This window comes from Anolis carolinensis, chromosome 6 (genome assembly GCF_035594765.1).
Source record: "Anolis carolinensis isolate JA03-04 chromosome 6, rAnoCar3.1.pri, whole genome shotgun sequence".
Classification (NCBI taxonomy): Eukaryota; Metazoa; Chordata; class Lepidosauria; order Squamata; family Dactyloidae; genus Anolis; species Anolis carolinensis.
In genome coordinates this window covers 86,900,855-86,920,687 of record NC_085846.1, presented here as the reverse complement: position 1 = coordinate 86,920,687, position 19,833 = coordinate 86,900,855, and the positions used below count along the sequence as shown (strand labels likewise).

Genomic DNA, 19,833 nt, shown 5'->3' with positions numbered 1-19,833 from the left:
CAATGGTAAATTCAAATCACTCATTAATTTTCACATTTTTACACATCTCAACATGAGGAATTTTTTAAAGTCGATTGCCAATTGACTTAGGAAGTGTAAGAAAAAACATACTTTAGAAATAGCGAAATACCTGGAACCCATGGTACGAACTTGCATCATGTGATGGGCTCCGTAGGTAGCAATTTCTTAAATGTGTAGCAATGCTGATTTTATTGTGTATGATGAAGTCCTTAAGATGCAAACCAGTTGGTGTTATATTCTGCAGTATTTCATCATATGGCTTTTACTAAGGAGAGCAAGCATTAACTGATTTTATTATGAAAGAGAAAGGTGCATATTCTCACAGACTTCAGCCAGAACAACATAGCAGAGTTTTTTTTTCTTTCTGTAAACTTCCATTGCAGCAAAGTAGGTAGCATAAGGAGTGCTGTGACCTAATTTGCAAGTGAAAGTGGAGAATGGATGATTGGAGCATTCAGCTCTCAATACTGCCAAGAATTCCATAAAGAAGAGGTACAGAGGAGTTAAAGAACCAAACTTTAATGTCTTAGGCTGAATTTCTTTTACTGTCTTGTATAGTGAAGGATGATGATAGTGAATCTGAGGTGGGTTTAGTCAAAACCAAAGTAGCAACTAAAGATGATGAACCTACTTTGTGCAACAGGGTTTGGGTTTTTGTATTCAGAGTAAAATCTGAAGGGAATTCACTACCCCACTGTTACACTACTCTAAGTCCAGATATCTGAAGGGATGAATCCATTATTGACTGAATCTGTCATTGACATATTTTAAGATTAAAAGAATCTCCAGACTCACTGAAAATCAGATGCCTGTGTGCTTGACTTGGGAACCCAACAGCTCCATATACACCCACCAAAAGCTCTCTGACTATAAACCCTTTGCCAGCTATGGATTCCACCAATAATAAGTCTCAAGGTGACACATTTTAGAAATTGATGTCAGAGTCCTCCTAGTGTGTCGAAGATCTATTCATTTCTCCAAGAAATCTCAGGATGGCCCTCCTGATCAACACCAACCCAGACCTGTTTTATCCCTGTTGGAAGAAATGGGAGGACAAATTAAAACATATACATGCTCACAAAAAAAGGGTCAGAGATGGTGAAAATACCTACTTGGCACTCCCTCAAATATCCTCTTCTTTGAGAAATCTATTGAAAGGCCTTTTTGAATGTCTGTGTGGGAAAATGTCAGTAATAGGGTCACCACTACTGACATTTTTCAATAATCCACTCTCGATTTGTATGTGAGATCAACTATGCAGTACTTACACTGGGAGTCCTAGAAAATAGTGGTTTCAGTTATTGGCTGATGTGAGTTCTCTGAGCTCTATGACCATGTTCCGGAAGCATTCCCTCCTGATGGTCCACTCACATCTATATCACGCACCCTCAGAGGTTGTGAGGTCTGTTGGAAACTAGGCAAGTAGGGTTTATATATCTGTGGCATGTCCAGGGTGGGAGAAAAGACTCTTGTCTGCTTGAGGCAAGTGTGAATGTTGCAATTGGCCATCTTGATTAGCATTGAATGGCCTTGCAGCTTCAAAACTTGGCTGCTTCCTGCCTGAGGGAATCCTTTGTTTGGAGGTGTTAACTGGCCCTGATTGTTTCCTGTCTGAAATTCCCCCCTTTTTAGTGTTGCTCTTTATTTACTGTCCTGATTTTAGAGTTTTTAAATTGTGGTAGCCAAGACCTATCTTAGCAAACACATTGATGAGTTCAGGTTGAAGGGCAAAGCTAGGCCTAAGCACCATCTGGCTGTAGTTGTACAGCTGAGAAAAAAAATATTGTGCAAGGAAGGGCCTGGATACCTTCTTATACAAGGGTCTCATAGGTATTGGTGCAACCCTTGCCTATGGCAGAAAAGTACAATATAGCAATTTAATGCTTATATTGTGCTATGCTAATAATATATTGTATGTACATTTGATTTGTAAGCCGCTCTGAGTCCCCTTCAGGGTGAGAAGAGCGGGATATAAATGTAGTAAATAAATAATAAATAAAAGCTCCCTAAGAAGATTCAATCCATAGTCTTCACTGGGCTGTTCTGAGTTGTCTCACATTCATGCAGCATCGAGTTCCTTGTGTATGTATGTGTGAGTGTGTAGTGTTATTTTTGACTATCCAGGCAACAACACTCACGCTTGAACAATGAAACAAGATAAAAGGATGCCAAATTGCTATCATCAAAAGTTTATATAGCTATGTAACTCTGTTTGTTTCATCTCTGTCTAAGTTCCTCATATGCAAAAGTCTCTGTAAGGTACTTTTCTACTTGTTTTCCTGCATTGGTTGAGATGTCATCTTTGATACTTGCAAAATGAGCCTATTTCTATAAAACCACTTTATGGTGGAGACGCCTTATAGCACTAAGTACAGGAAATCCCAAAGTAAGCATCCCATGACTTTTCTGAACGAAATATCAAAGTGATGTGGCCTTTTCTTAAGAAAGAAGTAACAGGAACTGCATAATTCTCATCAAGGAGAAAAAAACTTACAGAAACCAGAGAAACTATTGAAATAGAAGCCAATATAAACAACAAGGGACAATTAGGACAGAAATGGGCTTTTTATAAAAAGGAAAAAAAAATATCACATGGGTACAATTTAACTACATCTTTCAGATAGTAAACAAAGTAATGTTCCATGGGAGAAAAACAGCAAGAGATATTCGTTTCCAAATTTGCAAGACATCAGAGGGCCAGTTAGATACACATGTGCATGCTTTTTAATATGTAGATATCAATGGTGCTTAGGCCAGCAGCCTGTGTGTGTGTAAGTGATAAATAAATTCAACTCTTTATCTTTCTGCCATGGCCCCAACTATTGCAACAGCCTCTGTTTCCATTTCAAGAGAAATAAAATATCCTAAAGGCATCAGATCCCATCTGATTTTGAAAGCTACGCAGGGTCATTCCTGGTTAGTACTAGGATGAGAGACCACTAATGAATACCAGGTGCTGTGTTATATTTTAGATGAAGGAATTTGCAATACCATCTCTGAGTAAAGGCTTGTCTTTTAAAAAAAAAACTATAAAATTCACAGGGTCTCCATAAATGAATGGGAAACTTGAAAGCACATAAACACACACACATACACACACACATTCACATCTTGCTACCCATCCATGGAGATGCCTTGAATCAATATTTCTGCCATGACAGCTACCTAAGAGGATCCAGGAACACTCTGGTTGTAGTATCTGGTAAATGGAAATCTCTTCCAACATACTTGTGCTGGGCTTCTACTGTGCCGAGTAATAGTATGGTGCCAAACTCACTCACACAGCCTATTCGTGGCTGGGAGGAGAGAATCTAGGGACTCATCACATGAATGAGGTCCAATGCTGTGATTCGCCACCCTCTGTGGCTAATCATAGTGGCAGCGGGCGGCAGCAGTGCAATCTCGGTGCCCAGCTGACATTTCCCCATCCCATGTGGGGAAGCGTCGCCACTATGCCAAAGCCCCGTTGTTGCTTATGGAACACGGGCCGGCTTCCATGTTGGAGGCTGCAGCATCCCACCATGCCACCATCCTAGTTTGTCCATGGAACCCCACCAAAAGTCACCCTACATTGCTTGATGAGTTACATGGGGCTCCATAGGTGAACCAGGACAGAAGCATCCTAGGACACTTCAATTGCCCTGTGTGATAAGGTCTCAGGCACCATCCAATGATCACTGAACGTCCAAGAGGATGAGAGTTGTTCCCAACTGGGCAACTGTATCCAGATGTAACTTGGAACACTTCAACCTTTGATTGGCCATGGAGGGAAGTTCTGACACTATAAAACGAGGTTGCAGGTCAGGAAATCATATCCTCCAACATTTCACATATGAAAACTGGGACATGTGTGGTTAAGTAACATCACAGGGTGATCAAGAAGTGAAAAGTTCTTCATGAGAAAGAGCATAATAATAATAATAATAATAATAATAATAATAATAATAATAATAATAACCCTTACAAACAGAGGCACAACTATGTGGCCCAAATGATTCATTGGAACTTATGCCTCAAGTACCACCTGCCAGCAGCAAAGAACTGGTGGGATCACAAACCTGCAAAAGTATTGGAAAATGAGCACGCAAAGATACTGTGGGACTTCCGAATCCAGACTGACAAAGTTCTGGAACACAACACACCAGACATCACAGTTGTGGAAAAGAACAAGGTTTGGATCATTGATGTTGCCATCCCAGGCGACAGTCGCATTGACGAAAAACAACAGGAAAAACTCAGCCGCCATCAGGACCTCAAGATTGAACTGCAAAGACTCTGGCAGAAACCAGTGCAGGTGGTCCCAGTGGTGATGGGCACACTGGGTGCCGTGCTGAAAGATCTCAGCCGGCATTTGGAAACAATAGGCATTGACAAAATTACGATCTGCCAACTGCAAAAAGCCACCCTGCTGGGATCTGCACGCATCATCCGAAAATACATCACACAGTCCTAGACACTTGGGAAGTGTTCGACTTGTGATTTTGTGAAACGAAACCCAGCATATCTATCTTGTTTGCTGTGTCATACAACGTCGTTGTGTCAATAATAATAATAATAATAATAAATAAAACTTTATTTATATCCCGCCACCATCTCCCCAACGGGGACTCGGGGCGGCTTACATGGGGCCATGCCCAGAACAATACAATGTAATACAATGTAACAAAATATAAAAACAACATATCATAACACAATTAAAATACAATAAATAATAATGTACAGTACAACACGAGATCAGAAAAGCAATATAACATGGGTGGGCCGCAATAACACTAAGTTAAAACTCGTGGTGGGAAAGGGATAAGAATAAAAACCACAGGGAACAGAGACATAAGATAGTGGAACAATCTAGAGGATAGATGTTGGGGGGAGTAACAAAAGAAGTATATGACAGTTACTCTCCAAAAGAGCAACGGAAGAGCCATGTTTCACAGGAAAGTCTTGCAGCAGTTTGCTTTTGCCTGAGCTTATAGAGAACAGCTAGATTATATTCTCTCCTCTATCTGACTTAATAGAGTACCAACTACTTTTGCATCATGAACTCAGTTTTCAGCAATTTATTTAAGCTGAGGACAAAGGAGGAAAGGGACGAGAGAAACCAGAAGTCTTAATAGCAGCTGAAAACATGACATGACAGAGAATTAATTGGAACTGTTCCTGCCAAATCAATACAGTGTACCTTGTACCCTTAGGACTGGTACTGCAGTAAGAGCAGTGAGTGGAATGTTGATCCAAATCTGACAAAATATGTCCTCTCTAGGAATTTTTTAGTCCTGCAGAGAGATTTTGGTAACTTCCAGCAGGTGTGATTCAACAGAGTCCACTGTCGTCCACAGTAAGTTCAGAACTCCCCATGGTTACAGGAGTCGTACTGTACAGTTGGAAAGAATGGGGAAACAGCTGTGCTAAAGCACACTGGAGTGGATACCTCTTCTACAATTACTGAGAAAATACAGACACTAGCAGTAAGTTGGCCTCTCCCCAAACAATTACATGTATTCACACTTTCCTTGATGCCCATAGTTTCCCTGGTCTCTAATGTGAAAGTTACCAGAATCAGATTCAGAGCCATGACAAAAAATCTGAAGAGAACAGTATAGCTACTGTTGTGAGTCTAGTTTCACTTTGTTTGGCATGAATGTAGTCTGACACGAACTTTTATGAGAAGACAGAGTGTCATTTATGAGAATAATGCAGTCATGGGAACGCAGAGGATTCTAGCTCTCAAACAAACAACAAACATAGACATATGGTCTCTGGGTTCATTTAAGACGAAGCAGATTTTAGTTTGCACTTTGGATACAAAATTCCCAAAGAAGAAATAATAGTAGTAGTGATGATGATGATGATGATGATGCAGAAGCCTAGTGATAACATTTGTATTTGTAACATCCATCTTTTTGTCCATAAAACAGCAAAACTAGAGTTCCATGGGTTTCCACGAAGGTTATCTATCTGTGATCTGCTTAGCTTCAGCAAGTTTGTTGCTTGATGGGTTTCCTGGGACATTGGTCAGCAGACAAATGTCCTATTTCAAGTGCTTATTTTCTTCCATTTCTCCCCTTTAATACATCCCATTATAAAATAAAGCTGGTCACAGTTTAGTCCAAGTCATAGTCATGCAGCTCTTATTATCTTCAGTGATCCCAGGCTGACTTTCTGTCTGTGTATGTATGTGTGTATGTATAGAAACTGATTAAAATCCTTAAACTTTGTGTCACCCTACACAGAGAATTCTGCTCAACAGAGTTGCTTTCCTACTTTCAGTATCAAAATGACTTGTTGCATGGCCTATGAAGATGTCATTCAGAGGGCATCTATTTGGGAGTAAGCTGCATGAAAACCAATGGCAGATGTCTCTTTGTAAATATCAGCCAAAAGAATGTTAAATTGAAACCTATCACATTGATGTAATTCAATCGCATGGATTTAAATAGGATATACATCCAAGCAGAATACATTTTGTCACTTTTGTAGATATGTACTTCTTGGGTTGAATATCGTAAAAACACTGGGTGAAACCTTTAGGGTCATACCAAAGGTCCATCTAGTCTCACATAGTGGTCAACACATTACTTATCCCATGATTTTTTCCCCTAGAAACTGGCAATTCAGAACCATACTGATATGAAACCTAGGCCCCATGTACACATTCAGAAAAAATCAAGATAGTCTGCTTTGAGCTGGATTATATGACAGTGTAGACTCAATTCAAAGTAGATGATCTGGATGTTATCTGACAGTGTCGACGGGGCTACAGAGGTAGCATATAGAGCACAAAACACAGTTAAGGAAACAGTGTAAGCAAATGTCCTTTGGCGGATTCCTAAGAGCTCAGCATGGGTTAGTGGCAGTCAATAATAGACAACATTACTATCAGAGGGAAGAACATTAATAAGAAAACACTGGAGCAGAAGAGGGATATTTACTCTCAATTTTCTATATTGTTTTTAAGAGCTTTGAAAGAGGTGGTTCCTCTACCATTCTTCAAAAAGTCATGTGGCTTAGCTTCCAAAATCAGATGGGATCTGATGCCTTTAGGTCCTAAAGTGATTCCCAAACTCCTGTCCTCTAGAAGTTTTGGACTTCAGCTCCCAGAATCCTAGCTGCCTTGGCCAATGTTCAAGGATTCTGGGAGTTGAAGTCCAAAACACCTGGAAGACCAAAGTTTGGGAAACACTGCTTGGGGTATACCAGCCTTTTCCTTTTCTGTAGTAGTAACATGGAAGGTCGATTATGCTAGACACAAATCCTTATTGAAGTTTAATACACAGCACAAATGGAGGGTTAAAAAAAACACCTAGTGGACTAAGAAATTGTAAAAGAACAAACTTCTATATCTTGAAAAACTCGGGGAGCAAAATTTAACTAGTGTAATTTTCTTTTTTCCATATTTATGACTATTTTCTCACTAGTTAAGATAACACCCACTTTACTGTTGTCTTTGGCACTCTTGTTCTCACTGCTTATTCTGTCAGGAATCAAGAGACATTCATTCTCAATTTAATAGCATTCCTTTTTTGGAGAAGGAAGAAAAGGAGTAGATAAGTAGGCTGAAAAGCCATGTTCTACATGTTATTGAGCTTTGTTTTTGTAATTTTAAGCCATCCTTTTCCAAAAGCTTGCATCAGTGGGTTTTTTTCATGCCCTGGTCTTGTAATCATTTTTTTATCGTTCTGGTATTGTTATATAATTTATTTTGCAGTCTTTGAATGTGTTGCATTCTAAACACAAAAGCGCCCATTTTAACTGTCTTCCTACCCATTCTTTATTTTTGGCATCATAATCTTTGCTGGCAAATATAAAGTTCAGACATCGCTTAAGAAGGATTACACAAGTCTATTGTACAGCAAACATATGTTCAGCAAGATTCCACATGTTGCATTGCTTAATGTGTATCTTTGCAATAAAACAGAGACATGTGTAAATGTTCAAAAGCGGTGCCTGCATGCATCTTAAAATGGAGGCTTAGCATATTCCTTCACTGCTTTTCTGATCCATAAAAAAAGAATAGATGGGGTTCACTCCAGAGCTGTCACCTTTAGAAAGTTAACTGTATCATGCCTAACATGAATGGGAATGCATATAAACCGCTGAGCAAAACAGAATAAATAATGCTTAGTACTGAGAAGTTAAACCAGTTCACTCTTGTAGCTCATATGCATCAATTTTCAATGGCAGGGATTTTAGATATTTCAATTTTTCTGTGTTTTGTAACCTATTTCAATGCAGCTTGTACATTATGCTATTGTTAGAATACTTGTGTTTTTCTTTGGTTCTGTGATTAAAAAGTAATAAAATAATTGTTTGTTTGATTAGATTCACTGGCTGACTTTGAACCAGTCAATGTTTTACAGTGGACCTATTGTGACTATGAAGTTGAGAGGAGGAAAGTCTTGGGTTCCCTGGAGGCAACTAACAACTGATTCGTTCATTTTAACTGGTAGGCTTCCAATGGAATTCCCAAAAGAAACTGAAGACACATCTCAAGATGTTCAAAGTATAGTTGTTATAGTATTTTTTTTTTAAAAAAGCATGTTGGCCTTATAGCCTTTTTTGAGAGGTCTTTAGGACCCTTCCACACATGCCTTAATCCAGGGAGGAACTAGGATATTATATGTCAGTTCCTCCCAGGATTGAGATCCCACACCTCCCTCAAATTCCGGGCTTTCCTTGGGAAAGTAGCTTCATGCCCTCCTGGGTCCATCAGAGGTTGGCTCAGGAAGGCATGGGGTCAATGCCCAGACCCCCATTAAGCCCCTAAACTTACTTTCCCTCCCCCTCCCAATCTCCTGGTGTGTCATTTTGCACCAGGAGCTTTCTATAGTGTGGTCTGAGTATTCAGCGAGCCCCTTCACGTAAGTTTAGGGGCTAAATGGGGGGGGGGGGCTGGGAGGGAGGGAGTACCCAAAGAACTGGGATTGCAGTGGGGGTTGATCCCCAGGATCACAGAAGCAGTTCTTTGAGTCAACCCCCACAGGGCCCACACATGGAAACATCTGGACCTTACATTAAGGTTTAGATCTTTCCAGGTGTCTAATTAATCCAGAGTAACTGGAAAATCCATTAGACTTGAATTTCAGAATTTTTCAGGAGTAGGATCTTGCACACCATTCATTGGATTTCATGCAGGCTATACTACTACTACGACCACCAACTTCTCCCTATTACTACAGCAACAATAGTTCGGAACATCTTGAGATGTTGTCTCCTATTTCTTCTAACATTTGCAATAGGATAATACATGGATTAACACATGAATAATTGTAAGCTCTTCAATGGCCAGGTATACTACTATGCAGAAAACAGTTTTCTGAAGGGCTGTTGGGTTGAACCCATGGAAGCACTATCTAGTGCTGGACCTATACTTCTATATAATTCAGTTCAAAGCAGATAATTTGGATTTTATATAGCAATGTAGTTGGGCCTAGGTCAAGTGTTGTTTTGGTGGTGGGGATTTAAATAAAAATAACCAACACACACATATACAGAGAGAGGGGGGGCGGGGAAGAGGGAGCAGGGCTTTGAAGTGGCCTACCAACAATATCTGAACCACAACAGAACAGGACTGCAGTCAGTGCACATAAAAACACATGGCCAAAATTGTCCTTACTGTTATTTTGTATTTCCATTTAAATTACAATCATTGCTTCTGAATCCATGTTTATGTATATGAATTAGCATATGTAACATTTCTGCGAGTCTTTTGTTTCCCTTTTTCACAATGCTTACACTTCACCCTTGTAAGCTTGCATTTTTTTAAATAAATAAATAAAGATAACCTATTTCTTGCCACAGGGAATGAGGGAATTGAACATAGTGTAAGGAATTGCTATGAGCGTTCAGCAACATAACAGCAAACCATGTGGTACACACTGTCATGAAATATTTATAATAGTGCCATTGTTTCCGAAACGTTTCTGGTGAGGGAGAGAGATGAATGATTTCTTTTTTTAAAAAAAATACACGCAGAGACACACAGATACACACAAAGTCCCCTCTCCCGTCATTTAACTTTTGAGTCAGCACTCAACAATCATGAAACAAATAATTCAAAGCTGACATCAGAGGCGGCTTCAAAACTTAATGTCAGCAGAAGACAGCGAAAGGCATGTATCAGAGACAGTTCTCATCAAACTAGTTTTAGGAGCTATCTTGAGTTTTCTAAATATAGGTCTGCTGAATTCATCATCTTACTCTTTGCCTTGTCTTCTGGTCTTGTCTTTTGCTTTCTTCTTCTTGCTGTTTTTATTTTATTGTATTTTATTTTGCAGTAATCTTTGGATGACAGGACTCAAACACTGTTATCCAGATCCATTTGTATTACAAACAGCAAGATGTCTCTTTCTGGAATGTCAAAATTTTCCAAAACCCTTCCAATGACTCATACCTCAAAGCTGTCATTCAAAAGATGAGACCTGTGTGATTTAATTTAACCAACAAGATTTGAACCCCAGGTTCATTAACCTCTGAGAGCAATGATCCACAATGAGCAATGAGCCATGGGGGATATGCCTCTTTCACCTACATAAACCCACTGTGACATCACAGTAGGTCAGCCATTTATTGGCACATGAGTCACAGTTTGTAGCCTTTGAAGGACTAATTGGTCCTCTGTAACATTCTAAAGCAACTGTAATTAGAATTACCATATGAAATAAGGAACAAGGCTCCTATATCCTTAATTGTATAGAGAAAACTTCAGCAAGTGCTGCTTGTTCAAAATACACCCAAATATACGTAGATATCTATATGTACATACCTCTGTCTGTCTGTCTATTGTATGTACCAATTTTGGCATATACTTTTCTTTTTAAAGGGCACGTTGAAATTGACATTGTAATGTGTAAGAAAAAGTATATGCTAAAACTGTAGCTAAAAAATAATGCTTAAAAATAATTTCATTAACAAGCTTGAACTCCCTGCCAAAATTCACTGCAGCTAGTTTCCAGAATATGTCAAAATGTATCAGACAATCAGGCGTCAGTATGATTACTATCATCGCTATTTCTTTTTCTCCTCAAATTGACCTCTGGGAGCTCTGGCTGGGGATGAATAAGCTTGCCATTTCGGCATGTTGACGGAAATGTTTGTAAACATATGACATCCTATTCTCCATTAGCTTCTCTCTAGTCAGACATCTTGACCTATTATCCTAGAGTGATTAGTGTGAGTAATCTGCAGATACTGCACTCCTGTTTTGCTTTATCCTTTCCCAAACTTAAGTGGGGAAATAAAATTAGAATTGAGCAAGAGAGGTAATCATATTTTCACATGTCAAAAATTGCCAGATTTGGCTCGAGATCAATCTAATGTAGTCGTCCTTATCTGGGTGGAAGTAGATGCCACAGAAAATGAAGGAATTCCGTCATGAGGCTTGGTATAATCTATGCATAGAAAAGGGGTACTTCACTATACTCCTTCCTATTCATTCTTCTTTCAAGTGCCCCTATAGTCATCTGTAATATTGTTTCATTGGATTTATTTGTCTATTTGCTACCTAAGCTCTGGTAGGTCCTACCTATCAGATTAATCTGGTTTAAGACACACTGGAGCTGCTCTGATTTAGCCTAAGAGCATCCCTGGAGAGTTGTGGATGGATGTCCACATGGTCAGTTGGGCCAAGAACAAATCTAACCACAGCTGCATTACTGCCAGTAAGCAGCTGCATGCCAGAGGCTTGCTGGAAACATTGCATTTCTGGTCACATTCTGGTATGTCATTACTATAAATATGTTTCCAGCAACCTCTTGAGTTACGTGACAGAATATAAATGCTTAGATCATATGCTCTAATGGTAATGATCTGACTCTGGAAGCATAGTTCTATTATAAGTGGCCAGATTCTGTGGTAAAACGGATCAAATTATCATTAAGAACTTCACAAATATGGAGCACATTACTTGTTTCTCAGATTGACCTTTGTCTTTCTAGAACTTATCCTACATACTCATGCATAAGTCTAGAAATTTTAGTGAAAAAAATCAATTCCAAATCTTGGTCAACTTACCCATGGATCCATGTGAGTACCTTAACTCTTATCAAAAAAAAAAAAAAGCACCCCCTTCTCTGAGTGGAGGAGCAAAAGGCAAGATCTTAGTCCATCCTGGAAGAATCTAAGAAAATCACTGAACCCATCTACTCTCTCTGGTGTGGCATTGATTCTGGCCTTTTAGATTGCCTGGTCAAGGAAATGGAGGCAGCTGTCAGGGCAGCATTGGTATTTTTCCCTCTCCTGTGGACTGACTCTAAATTTATCCACACGTCATATCGAAATCCATAATTTTGGCCCCAAAACCGGCCCTTGATCTATACACGAGATTGACTTATGTGAGTATAGGCAGCCCCCGAGTTACAAAAATCTGACTCACAAACAATTCATAGTTAAGACCAGAAGTGAGACAATAGGAAGTAAGAGAAATCTACCCCCATGAAGGGAAATTCATTCCTGAAAGAGTTATCATGGGGAAAAGGCATTTCAGCAGAAGCTTTAACACCAATTCTTGTTTCCACAACAAGCCACATTTTTCAAAATCCAATTATCACAGGGACAGAAAGTGAGGTGAAATCTTCTGAACAGGGGCACAGACAACTAAACAAACACCATGGGGGGTATTAACCCTTCCCTATGCTATCCAAAGCATGTATGTGCATGTGTGTGTATATGTATATATGTGTCTGTGTATATATGTGTGTGTGTGTGTGTATAGAGAGAGAGGGGGGGGGGAAATAAGTAGCTGGAATTACACTTTAAAATGTACTTATTATGACTAACATACAGATTCAACTTATGAACAAATCTACAGAACCTATCGTGTTTGTAACTTGGGGATTGCTTGGAAAAAATGGCAAAACAAACTTCCATTGAACGAAATAGACTGACTTTCAATAAGAATATTAGATAATAAAATTATCAGATATATGGGAAAGTGATAATAAATTTAAATAAAAATGGTATAACAAAGGTTATACATTTGGAGGGAACAATAAAAGACTGGGAGAAGTTAAGAGACAAATGAGGATCAATCAATTGGTTGTTATGGAATGGAATGTTGCAAAAGATCACAAAGTGGAAAAAGAAGGAAGTTCCTGAGATGGATTTAGATCAAATATTACAATGAGAAACTGAGAAAGGGAAAGGAATTATGGGATTCATATAGCAAACTAATAGACAACCAATATAATTTTAAACTCACCCTGTTAGAAGAATTGAAAGAACAAATAAACTATAATCAGAAGGACTTAGAACTGTGAATACATTCAATCACAAAATGTAAACATTTAAAGATTAAAGAAATACAATGGAAAATACTGACAAAATGGTATATAACCCCCCAACAAATATTCCATACCATAAAAAAGAATATCTAAAAACTGTTGGCATAAATGTGCTGAAAATGGAACATTTATCCATATGTGGTGGGACTGTGACAAGATAAAAAAAATCCACTGAAAAATAAACAGGGAAATAAAATAATTATTCAAGCAAAAATAGAGTTGAATAAGAAACAGTTACCCTGAAGTTGGAAGGGGCAAGGCAATTAAATATATGTTAGCTGAACAGGAGAAGGAGGGGGGAGGGGAAAATAGTAGGAAAGGATGGATACAAGTAGGGAGCGAGGGCGATTGCATATGAATTTTTTTATATCTTTGTTGTTAAATTGTTAAAATATATGTACCGTGTTTCCCCAAAAATAAGACAGTGTCTTATATTAATTTTTGCTCCCAAAGATGCTCCAGGTCTTATTTTCAGGGGATGTCTTATTTTTCCATGAAGAAGAATTCACATTTATTGTTGAACAAAAAATGAACATTTATTATATACTGTACAGTAGTTGTCATCACAAACTAGCATAACCAGACAAACTGTGAATCCTATCAATAATTTCTTGTCACTACCATTATTTCCATGTACAACACGCTATGGTAGGCACATTTACTGATCCTGTATGCTCTGGTGTTGTGTTCGGCGGGCATGCTTCCAAACCAAAACTTTGCTAGGTCTTACTTTCGGGGGAGGCCTTATATTTAGCAATTCAGCAAAACCTCTACTAGGTCTTATTTTCTGGGGATGTCTTATTTTAGGGGAAACAGGGTACCTTATAAATCACCCATGTTATCCTCATGAGGAAAAGGGAGTATGTGATACTCTACTTGTTTGTCCCAAACAAAAAACATTTTTTTTTTAAAAAAAGGAAGTTCCCTTGCATCATGGGAAGTGATTCGAAATGTTTAGAAATGGGGAGGGGGGCACTATGGGATAAAGTCCAGACAAAAGTTTTAATTCTAAGGTGACAAATGCTGTAACTTCAAGGCTGCAAAACTAAAACTAAAATCTGAGAATATATTAAGCATTTCAGAATGTAGAAAGTTTTTCTCATTTCTATATTCTTGCTGGAGTTTGGCTCCTAGCTAAACTAAATGGAACCATCATTATCCTCATTATCTAAGCATTTGAATGTGCCACATGTTTGGTTCAAAAGAAAGCAAGAAAATAACGAGAACAGGCAGCAATGGACAAGTTCTCTTTTGCCTCGGGAGGAACTGAGAAGTATTTTTAGGCTTACTTGTGTCCTCACTTGGATCCTATTTCACTTCCTTTGTGGTTAGATTGCAATAGATCTATGGTGGCAATCCTGATAGTGTTTGTCTACGTGCGATTCAACTTCAGATTTAATCAGCAAGAAGGAAAGCAAAAAGCACTCATGTTCACCAGAAAAACAATTTAGAAGGCTCCATGAAACTTACTTTTGCATGCTTGCTTCAAGGGTCCAGTTACAACGAAGAATAGTCACTTGTTTTGTATTTCAGCAGGGAAAATTGCATTAGCCATCCCTTGGAGCAAGTTATTCTAATCTGGCCAAAGGCAAGAAGTTTAATGGAGCCACTCTGCTACTCATTCTTCATTCATCACTGGTGAAACATCTGAGTTATCATTCATTCCCAAAAGGGGGGAGGAGACAACCAGCCATGATTAAGGTTTGAATGAGAGAAAAAATAATATATCAAAATTATTGTCATCAAAAGGGTGGTAGCTTTCATTAGAAAAGATGAGTCTTGAGCAAACCCGGAATAGTCTCAACTCCAACAGACTCATTGAATCAACTGTTGAATGCTGAATTAAGCACTTATGTAAACCCTATTGAATCAATGGGTTTATTCTAGTTGGAGCCACCAATAAAGTTCCTGATAAAAATACTTAACATTTTTGCTTCATCCCACATCACCAAGAGTATTTTTCTTCTTCTTAGATCTTCCAGTGCCAAAAGACTCAATGAATGCAATCTAACTGAAAAATGAGCCTGAGGAATGAGAGAAGCCTTGTTTTGAAGGTGAATCATGCTTCAATGTATGGGCAGATACCCCCAAATTAAAAACAATACAATGTTGTACACTCCATCGAGTTACTTATTAAAGATAGACATCCCCTAATTTAGGAGATCCTTCATCCTGGCCATATTCAATGTGTTGGCATCAGCATTACTGCAGGGTATGTTTATAAGTATCCCTTACCATGAGTGTGTATGCTCATGTGGTATGAGATAGTGAAAACTGCCAGGCATGTCCTTTTACAATGTCACATCTATAAGGATATTCAATCCATTTTTTTATTTCTCTCATTGTACAGATTCCTGGCAGAAATGAAGACTATTATCTAAAATGTCTTATAGTGCAGTAGTTCTCAATGTGTAGGTCCCCAGTTGTTTTGGCCTACAACACCCAGAAACCCCAGCCAGTTTACCAGCTGTTAGGATTTCTGGGAGTTGAAGGCCAATCTATCTGGGGACCCACAGGATGAGAAGAGGATAGGGATCCATCGATCACTTACAGAGTGGCTAAGTTTTATGTGGAAGCTATAAAAATAAGGATGCAGTTTCTGGATGATTTTAGTGGCTAAAATTGTAACTTATTTTATTATCAATACCCACAGATTTTATAAGTGTCATATATGAAGCCGTGTAGATTGACTCAATACTATGGACTTTCTGCTTTTAATGTTGTACATTTCTGGTCTTAATGTTAATGCTATTTTTTTTTTAAAAAAAAACAAACAAACTTGTTTTTAATGTTTTAAAGTTTTACATTCCTGATCTGAGACCGTAATAATAGTAAACTCTGGAGATCATGGTTCAAAACTCCACTCAACCACGGAAATTCACTGAGAGGCTGTGGAAAAGTCATATTTCCTCAAACCCAGGCAATGGTAAAACTATGAACATTTTTTGTTAAGAAAATCCTGACCTTAGGGCTGCCATAAATCAGAGGTAAATTAAGTTGTAGTGTTACAAGGCCTTCTCTACCAAAGAGTGCTGGTGACTTATCAAACTACAAATCCAGGATTCGATACCATTACATCATGTAAGCTAAAGTTGTTGTTGGTTTTTATGGAGCTTATGTGTTTGTGTAAATAATTACGCTTATTTAATTATTAGGGGTTTTTTTGTTTAGCAATTTATTAGTTTCTCATGCTGTTACTTTGCACTGTTTTTGACTTATGTGTTTGTTTATCACCAAGGCATTGAATGTTTGCCTTTTTGTCTGGAAGCCACCCTTAGTCCCGCTGGGGAGATAGGGCAGCCTATAAATAAAGATGATGATGATGATGATGATGATGATGATGATGATGATTATTATTATTATTATTATTATTAAAGTTGTGTCAAATTCCATTAATGCTACAGTGCAGATTAGGGCTGTGCAAACCTTCATTTGTGATTCGTTTGTCATATCTATTTCATAAGATTCTTGTATTTAAAAACACGAGGGGTGGCCACATAAAAAACTTAGGAATCAAAACACTCACCTATGACTTTTGTTACAGTTCAATAAACCTTGTGAACCCAAAGTCTGTTGGTGCAAAGCCAAAGAGGCCATTCCTTTTTAAATGAAGGTTGCCTGTCACCATTGGAAGGGCAAGCTAGCTGGGAGAGAGAAGGAGAATTTTGGAAATTGTAGTTTGGGAATGCAAGGACCCTTGTGGTAGAGAATTCAAAAGGCCCTGCCCCAAATTACATTTCCCAGAATTCTGCTCATATCCCCAATGTCTATCTGTTGCAGCAGCAGAGTTCCAATAAAATATTGAATCTGCAAAGAAGACCGAGTAAGTAAATCTGTGTTGTACTGGGGGGGAAAGCCCTAAGTTGAAGTTCTATCACATGTGTTGTGTGTCATAAAGATAGGATAGCTGTTGTGGCTTTCTTTAAATAGTTTTTGTCAAAATTTTAAAAATTCCCCAAAATTGAGTAGATGTGGAATCTTTCTGAAATTTGGGAGGAATGATGCCCTGAGTATCTTGTGTCATTCTATATAAAATCAGTCAGATAGCTCTTGTACATTAAAAAAATGTTGTTTGTAAAAACTTTGAGTGAAATGTTCTGAAACCTGGGGGGTGGTATCAGTGGTAAATGTATTCTATAGTTGTAGCAAGTTTCATGCCAATTGCTCTAACAATGACGGAGAAAGGAACCTCTGAAGTTTCCCCATTGGCACAATTATTTAACAAAAAGTAAACAAAAAATGTTACATTGTTACAGTTACAGTTATAGTTATTTTAGAAACACTTTAGAAGCAATTCTCCCCCCCCCCCCAAATAGTAATGAGTATTGAAACATTTTTTTCATTGATTGCACAGGCCTCGTGCAGATACACCCTAGGACAAACTCAAGTTCTATTTTTAAAGCCAGGGTTCAAATTCCCAGTCAGTTTTGAAACCCACCGGGAGAACCTTGGACAAGTTACATACTCTCAGTTGTTACACACTGCAGAAGGAGACAATGGCAAACCTCTACTAAACATATCGTGCCAAGAAAAAACCCTATGATAGACTATGATAGACTTGATAACAAATGAAAAGCACACAACATAATACTTTTGAATTGCTATTTACATGTCCCCTATTGGTTCAGAATTTCATGTTTGTGTTAACTTATGCCTGAGCCGAGATTCACCTATTTCACTTGACACTACCAAGATGTTTCTATGTTAGCAAGCTCTTTATGGAGAGACCAAGTAGTCAATAACCTAAACAAACACATCTGCAAAATTAACATTTTGAAGTATTTTCCCTTCTTGCTCACTTTGTTAAGAAATAAAAAAGAGATGTGTTTAATGTGTTCAAGTTACAAAGACCAGACTGAACATTATTGTCTTTTATTTGGGGGAAATGGTAATGTAAACTGACCTTTTTTTCCCCTGCATTTGTGAAAGCCAAGATCTTTTTTAAAACAAAAACAAAAACAATGATGAATGCTAAGATGTTCTTTGAAAAGAAAATGTGTAGGAGTTGATGCCTGTTCATGCCATTTTGAAAAGGAGAAAAATAGTTTTCTGAAGTCACTGTTTGGAAATGGTGTTGCAATAGGATGGCTTTGCCAAAAAGACTCTTTTTTGTTTCTTTTTTTTTCTTCACTTGTAGTCTTTTGCTCCTGTAACCAGGTCAGCTCTTTGGGCACACATTACATGAAATCTACAGCTTTTAAGCACTAAATCCTCCTTTTTGTCTCAAAATTGTTTTCCCTGAATGCCTTCTAGGGGCATGAGGACATTTTAATCACATCCCACCTACCCTCTTGCCTCTGACATTTTAAGGACTTTCTTAAAAACAAGAAATATTTCTTAATGTTTTTGTAAAAAATGGTCTCCTGGGTCCTCCCAGAGTCCCCTACCCATGTAGCAAAATGCCCACTACACTCCCAGAAGGCAGGGTCAACTCTGGCCAGTACTTGAAAGGGTCATCGCCAACTAATACCAGATCATGTAGGCTGTATTTCAGATGAAAGTGTCAGTAAAGCTATCTCTGAGGGTATTAGGAATATATTCATAACCTGCTAGGATTATGATACCAATATGGTTAGATATTGGTGCAGAGTAGCAAAAACGCAGAAGACTAGGGGTTTATGTGAGCAGAGCTGAGAAAAAGCAAAAATAGCCAGCCTCCCTTTCCCTTTAAAGAGTCATGCGCATAAGCATCAGAGACATCAAAAGTAAAATAGTAAAAAATACGTTTACTCACAGTCTTGTATGATGATGGTCATACAGGTAAAAACATCTTAGTTCCAAAAGAATACAGTTCAGGATACTACATATCTCTTAACAAAGAAGTAACATCAGCATGGCATGGCTGGATCAAGAAAACAGGAAGAGCAGAGAGAGAACAGGAAGAGAGTCTCCCCCTTTTTATGCCCCAAATTCTAAAGGTGTACATCACTTCCCGTGTGTCTCCAGAAAGGATACACCCCTTTTTCATTTCACATGCATAGCCCTTAAATGGTGCCATCAACTTTGGAATGTAGCTTGGGCTTCAGGTTACTAAGCAACAAACAAAACTAACTACATAAACCACCCCACATTGAAAATGCATGCATGATTGCTAGATAACCCAACAGAGGGCACTTCTGCACTAACCTTATAATGCAGTTTGAAGCCAACTTGAGGCTGCATTGGCCACAAAATACACACCACCAATGAAGGCTGCACCATGCATCTAGGCAGGCATGAACAAACTTTTTTTGCCTTGGGGCTGCATTGCGGGCCCAGTCGGAAGGACCAGGCCAGGAGGGAGGGGGTCGGGTACACACTGGGTTACGAGGGCCCAGGAGAGGGTGGGGTCAGGAGGAGGCAGGGTAGGGCTGCTCACTCCATCCTTATGCCAGGAAGAAGGCAGGGCACACAGTGACTGCACCAATCCTCCTCTCCTAATCCTCAGACTGTCCTCTTGGCATTATGCTGGAAGGAGGGCAAGATAGGCGGCGGATGGGAGTGCTCTGGGGGGCTTTCAGCTGCTGTGTGCCTTCCTTGAGTCATCCTCCCGGCA

The 19,833-nt window shown here is 38.7% G+C and overlaps 1 protein-coding gene across 1 annotated transcript in view; it reads right to left on the bottom strand.

Moving 5' to 3' along the window:
- The window catches only part of agr3 (anterior gradient 3, protein disulphide isomerase family member), an 80,109-nt gene extending 60,590 nt beyond the window's left edge, over positions 1 to 19,519 (bottom strand). Inside the window, exon 1 of the mRNA XM_062983676.1 lies at positions 19,033 to 19,519. Coding sequence (XP_062839746.1) covers positions 19,033 to 19,054 — 22 coding nt within the window. The 5' untranslated portion in view covers positions 19,055 to 19,519. The remainder of the gene's footprint in view (positions 1 to 19,032) is intronic.
- Between the last annotated feature and the right edge of the window lie 314 nt (positions 19,520 to 19,833).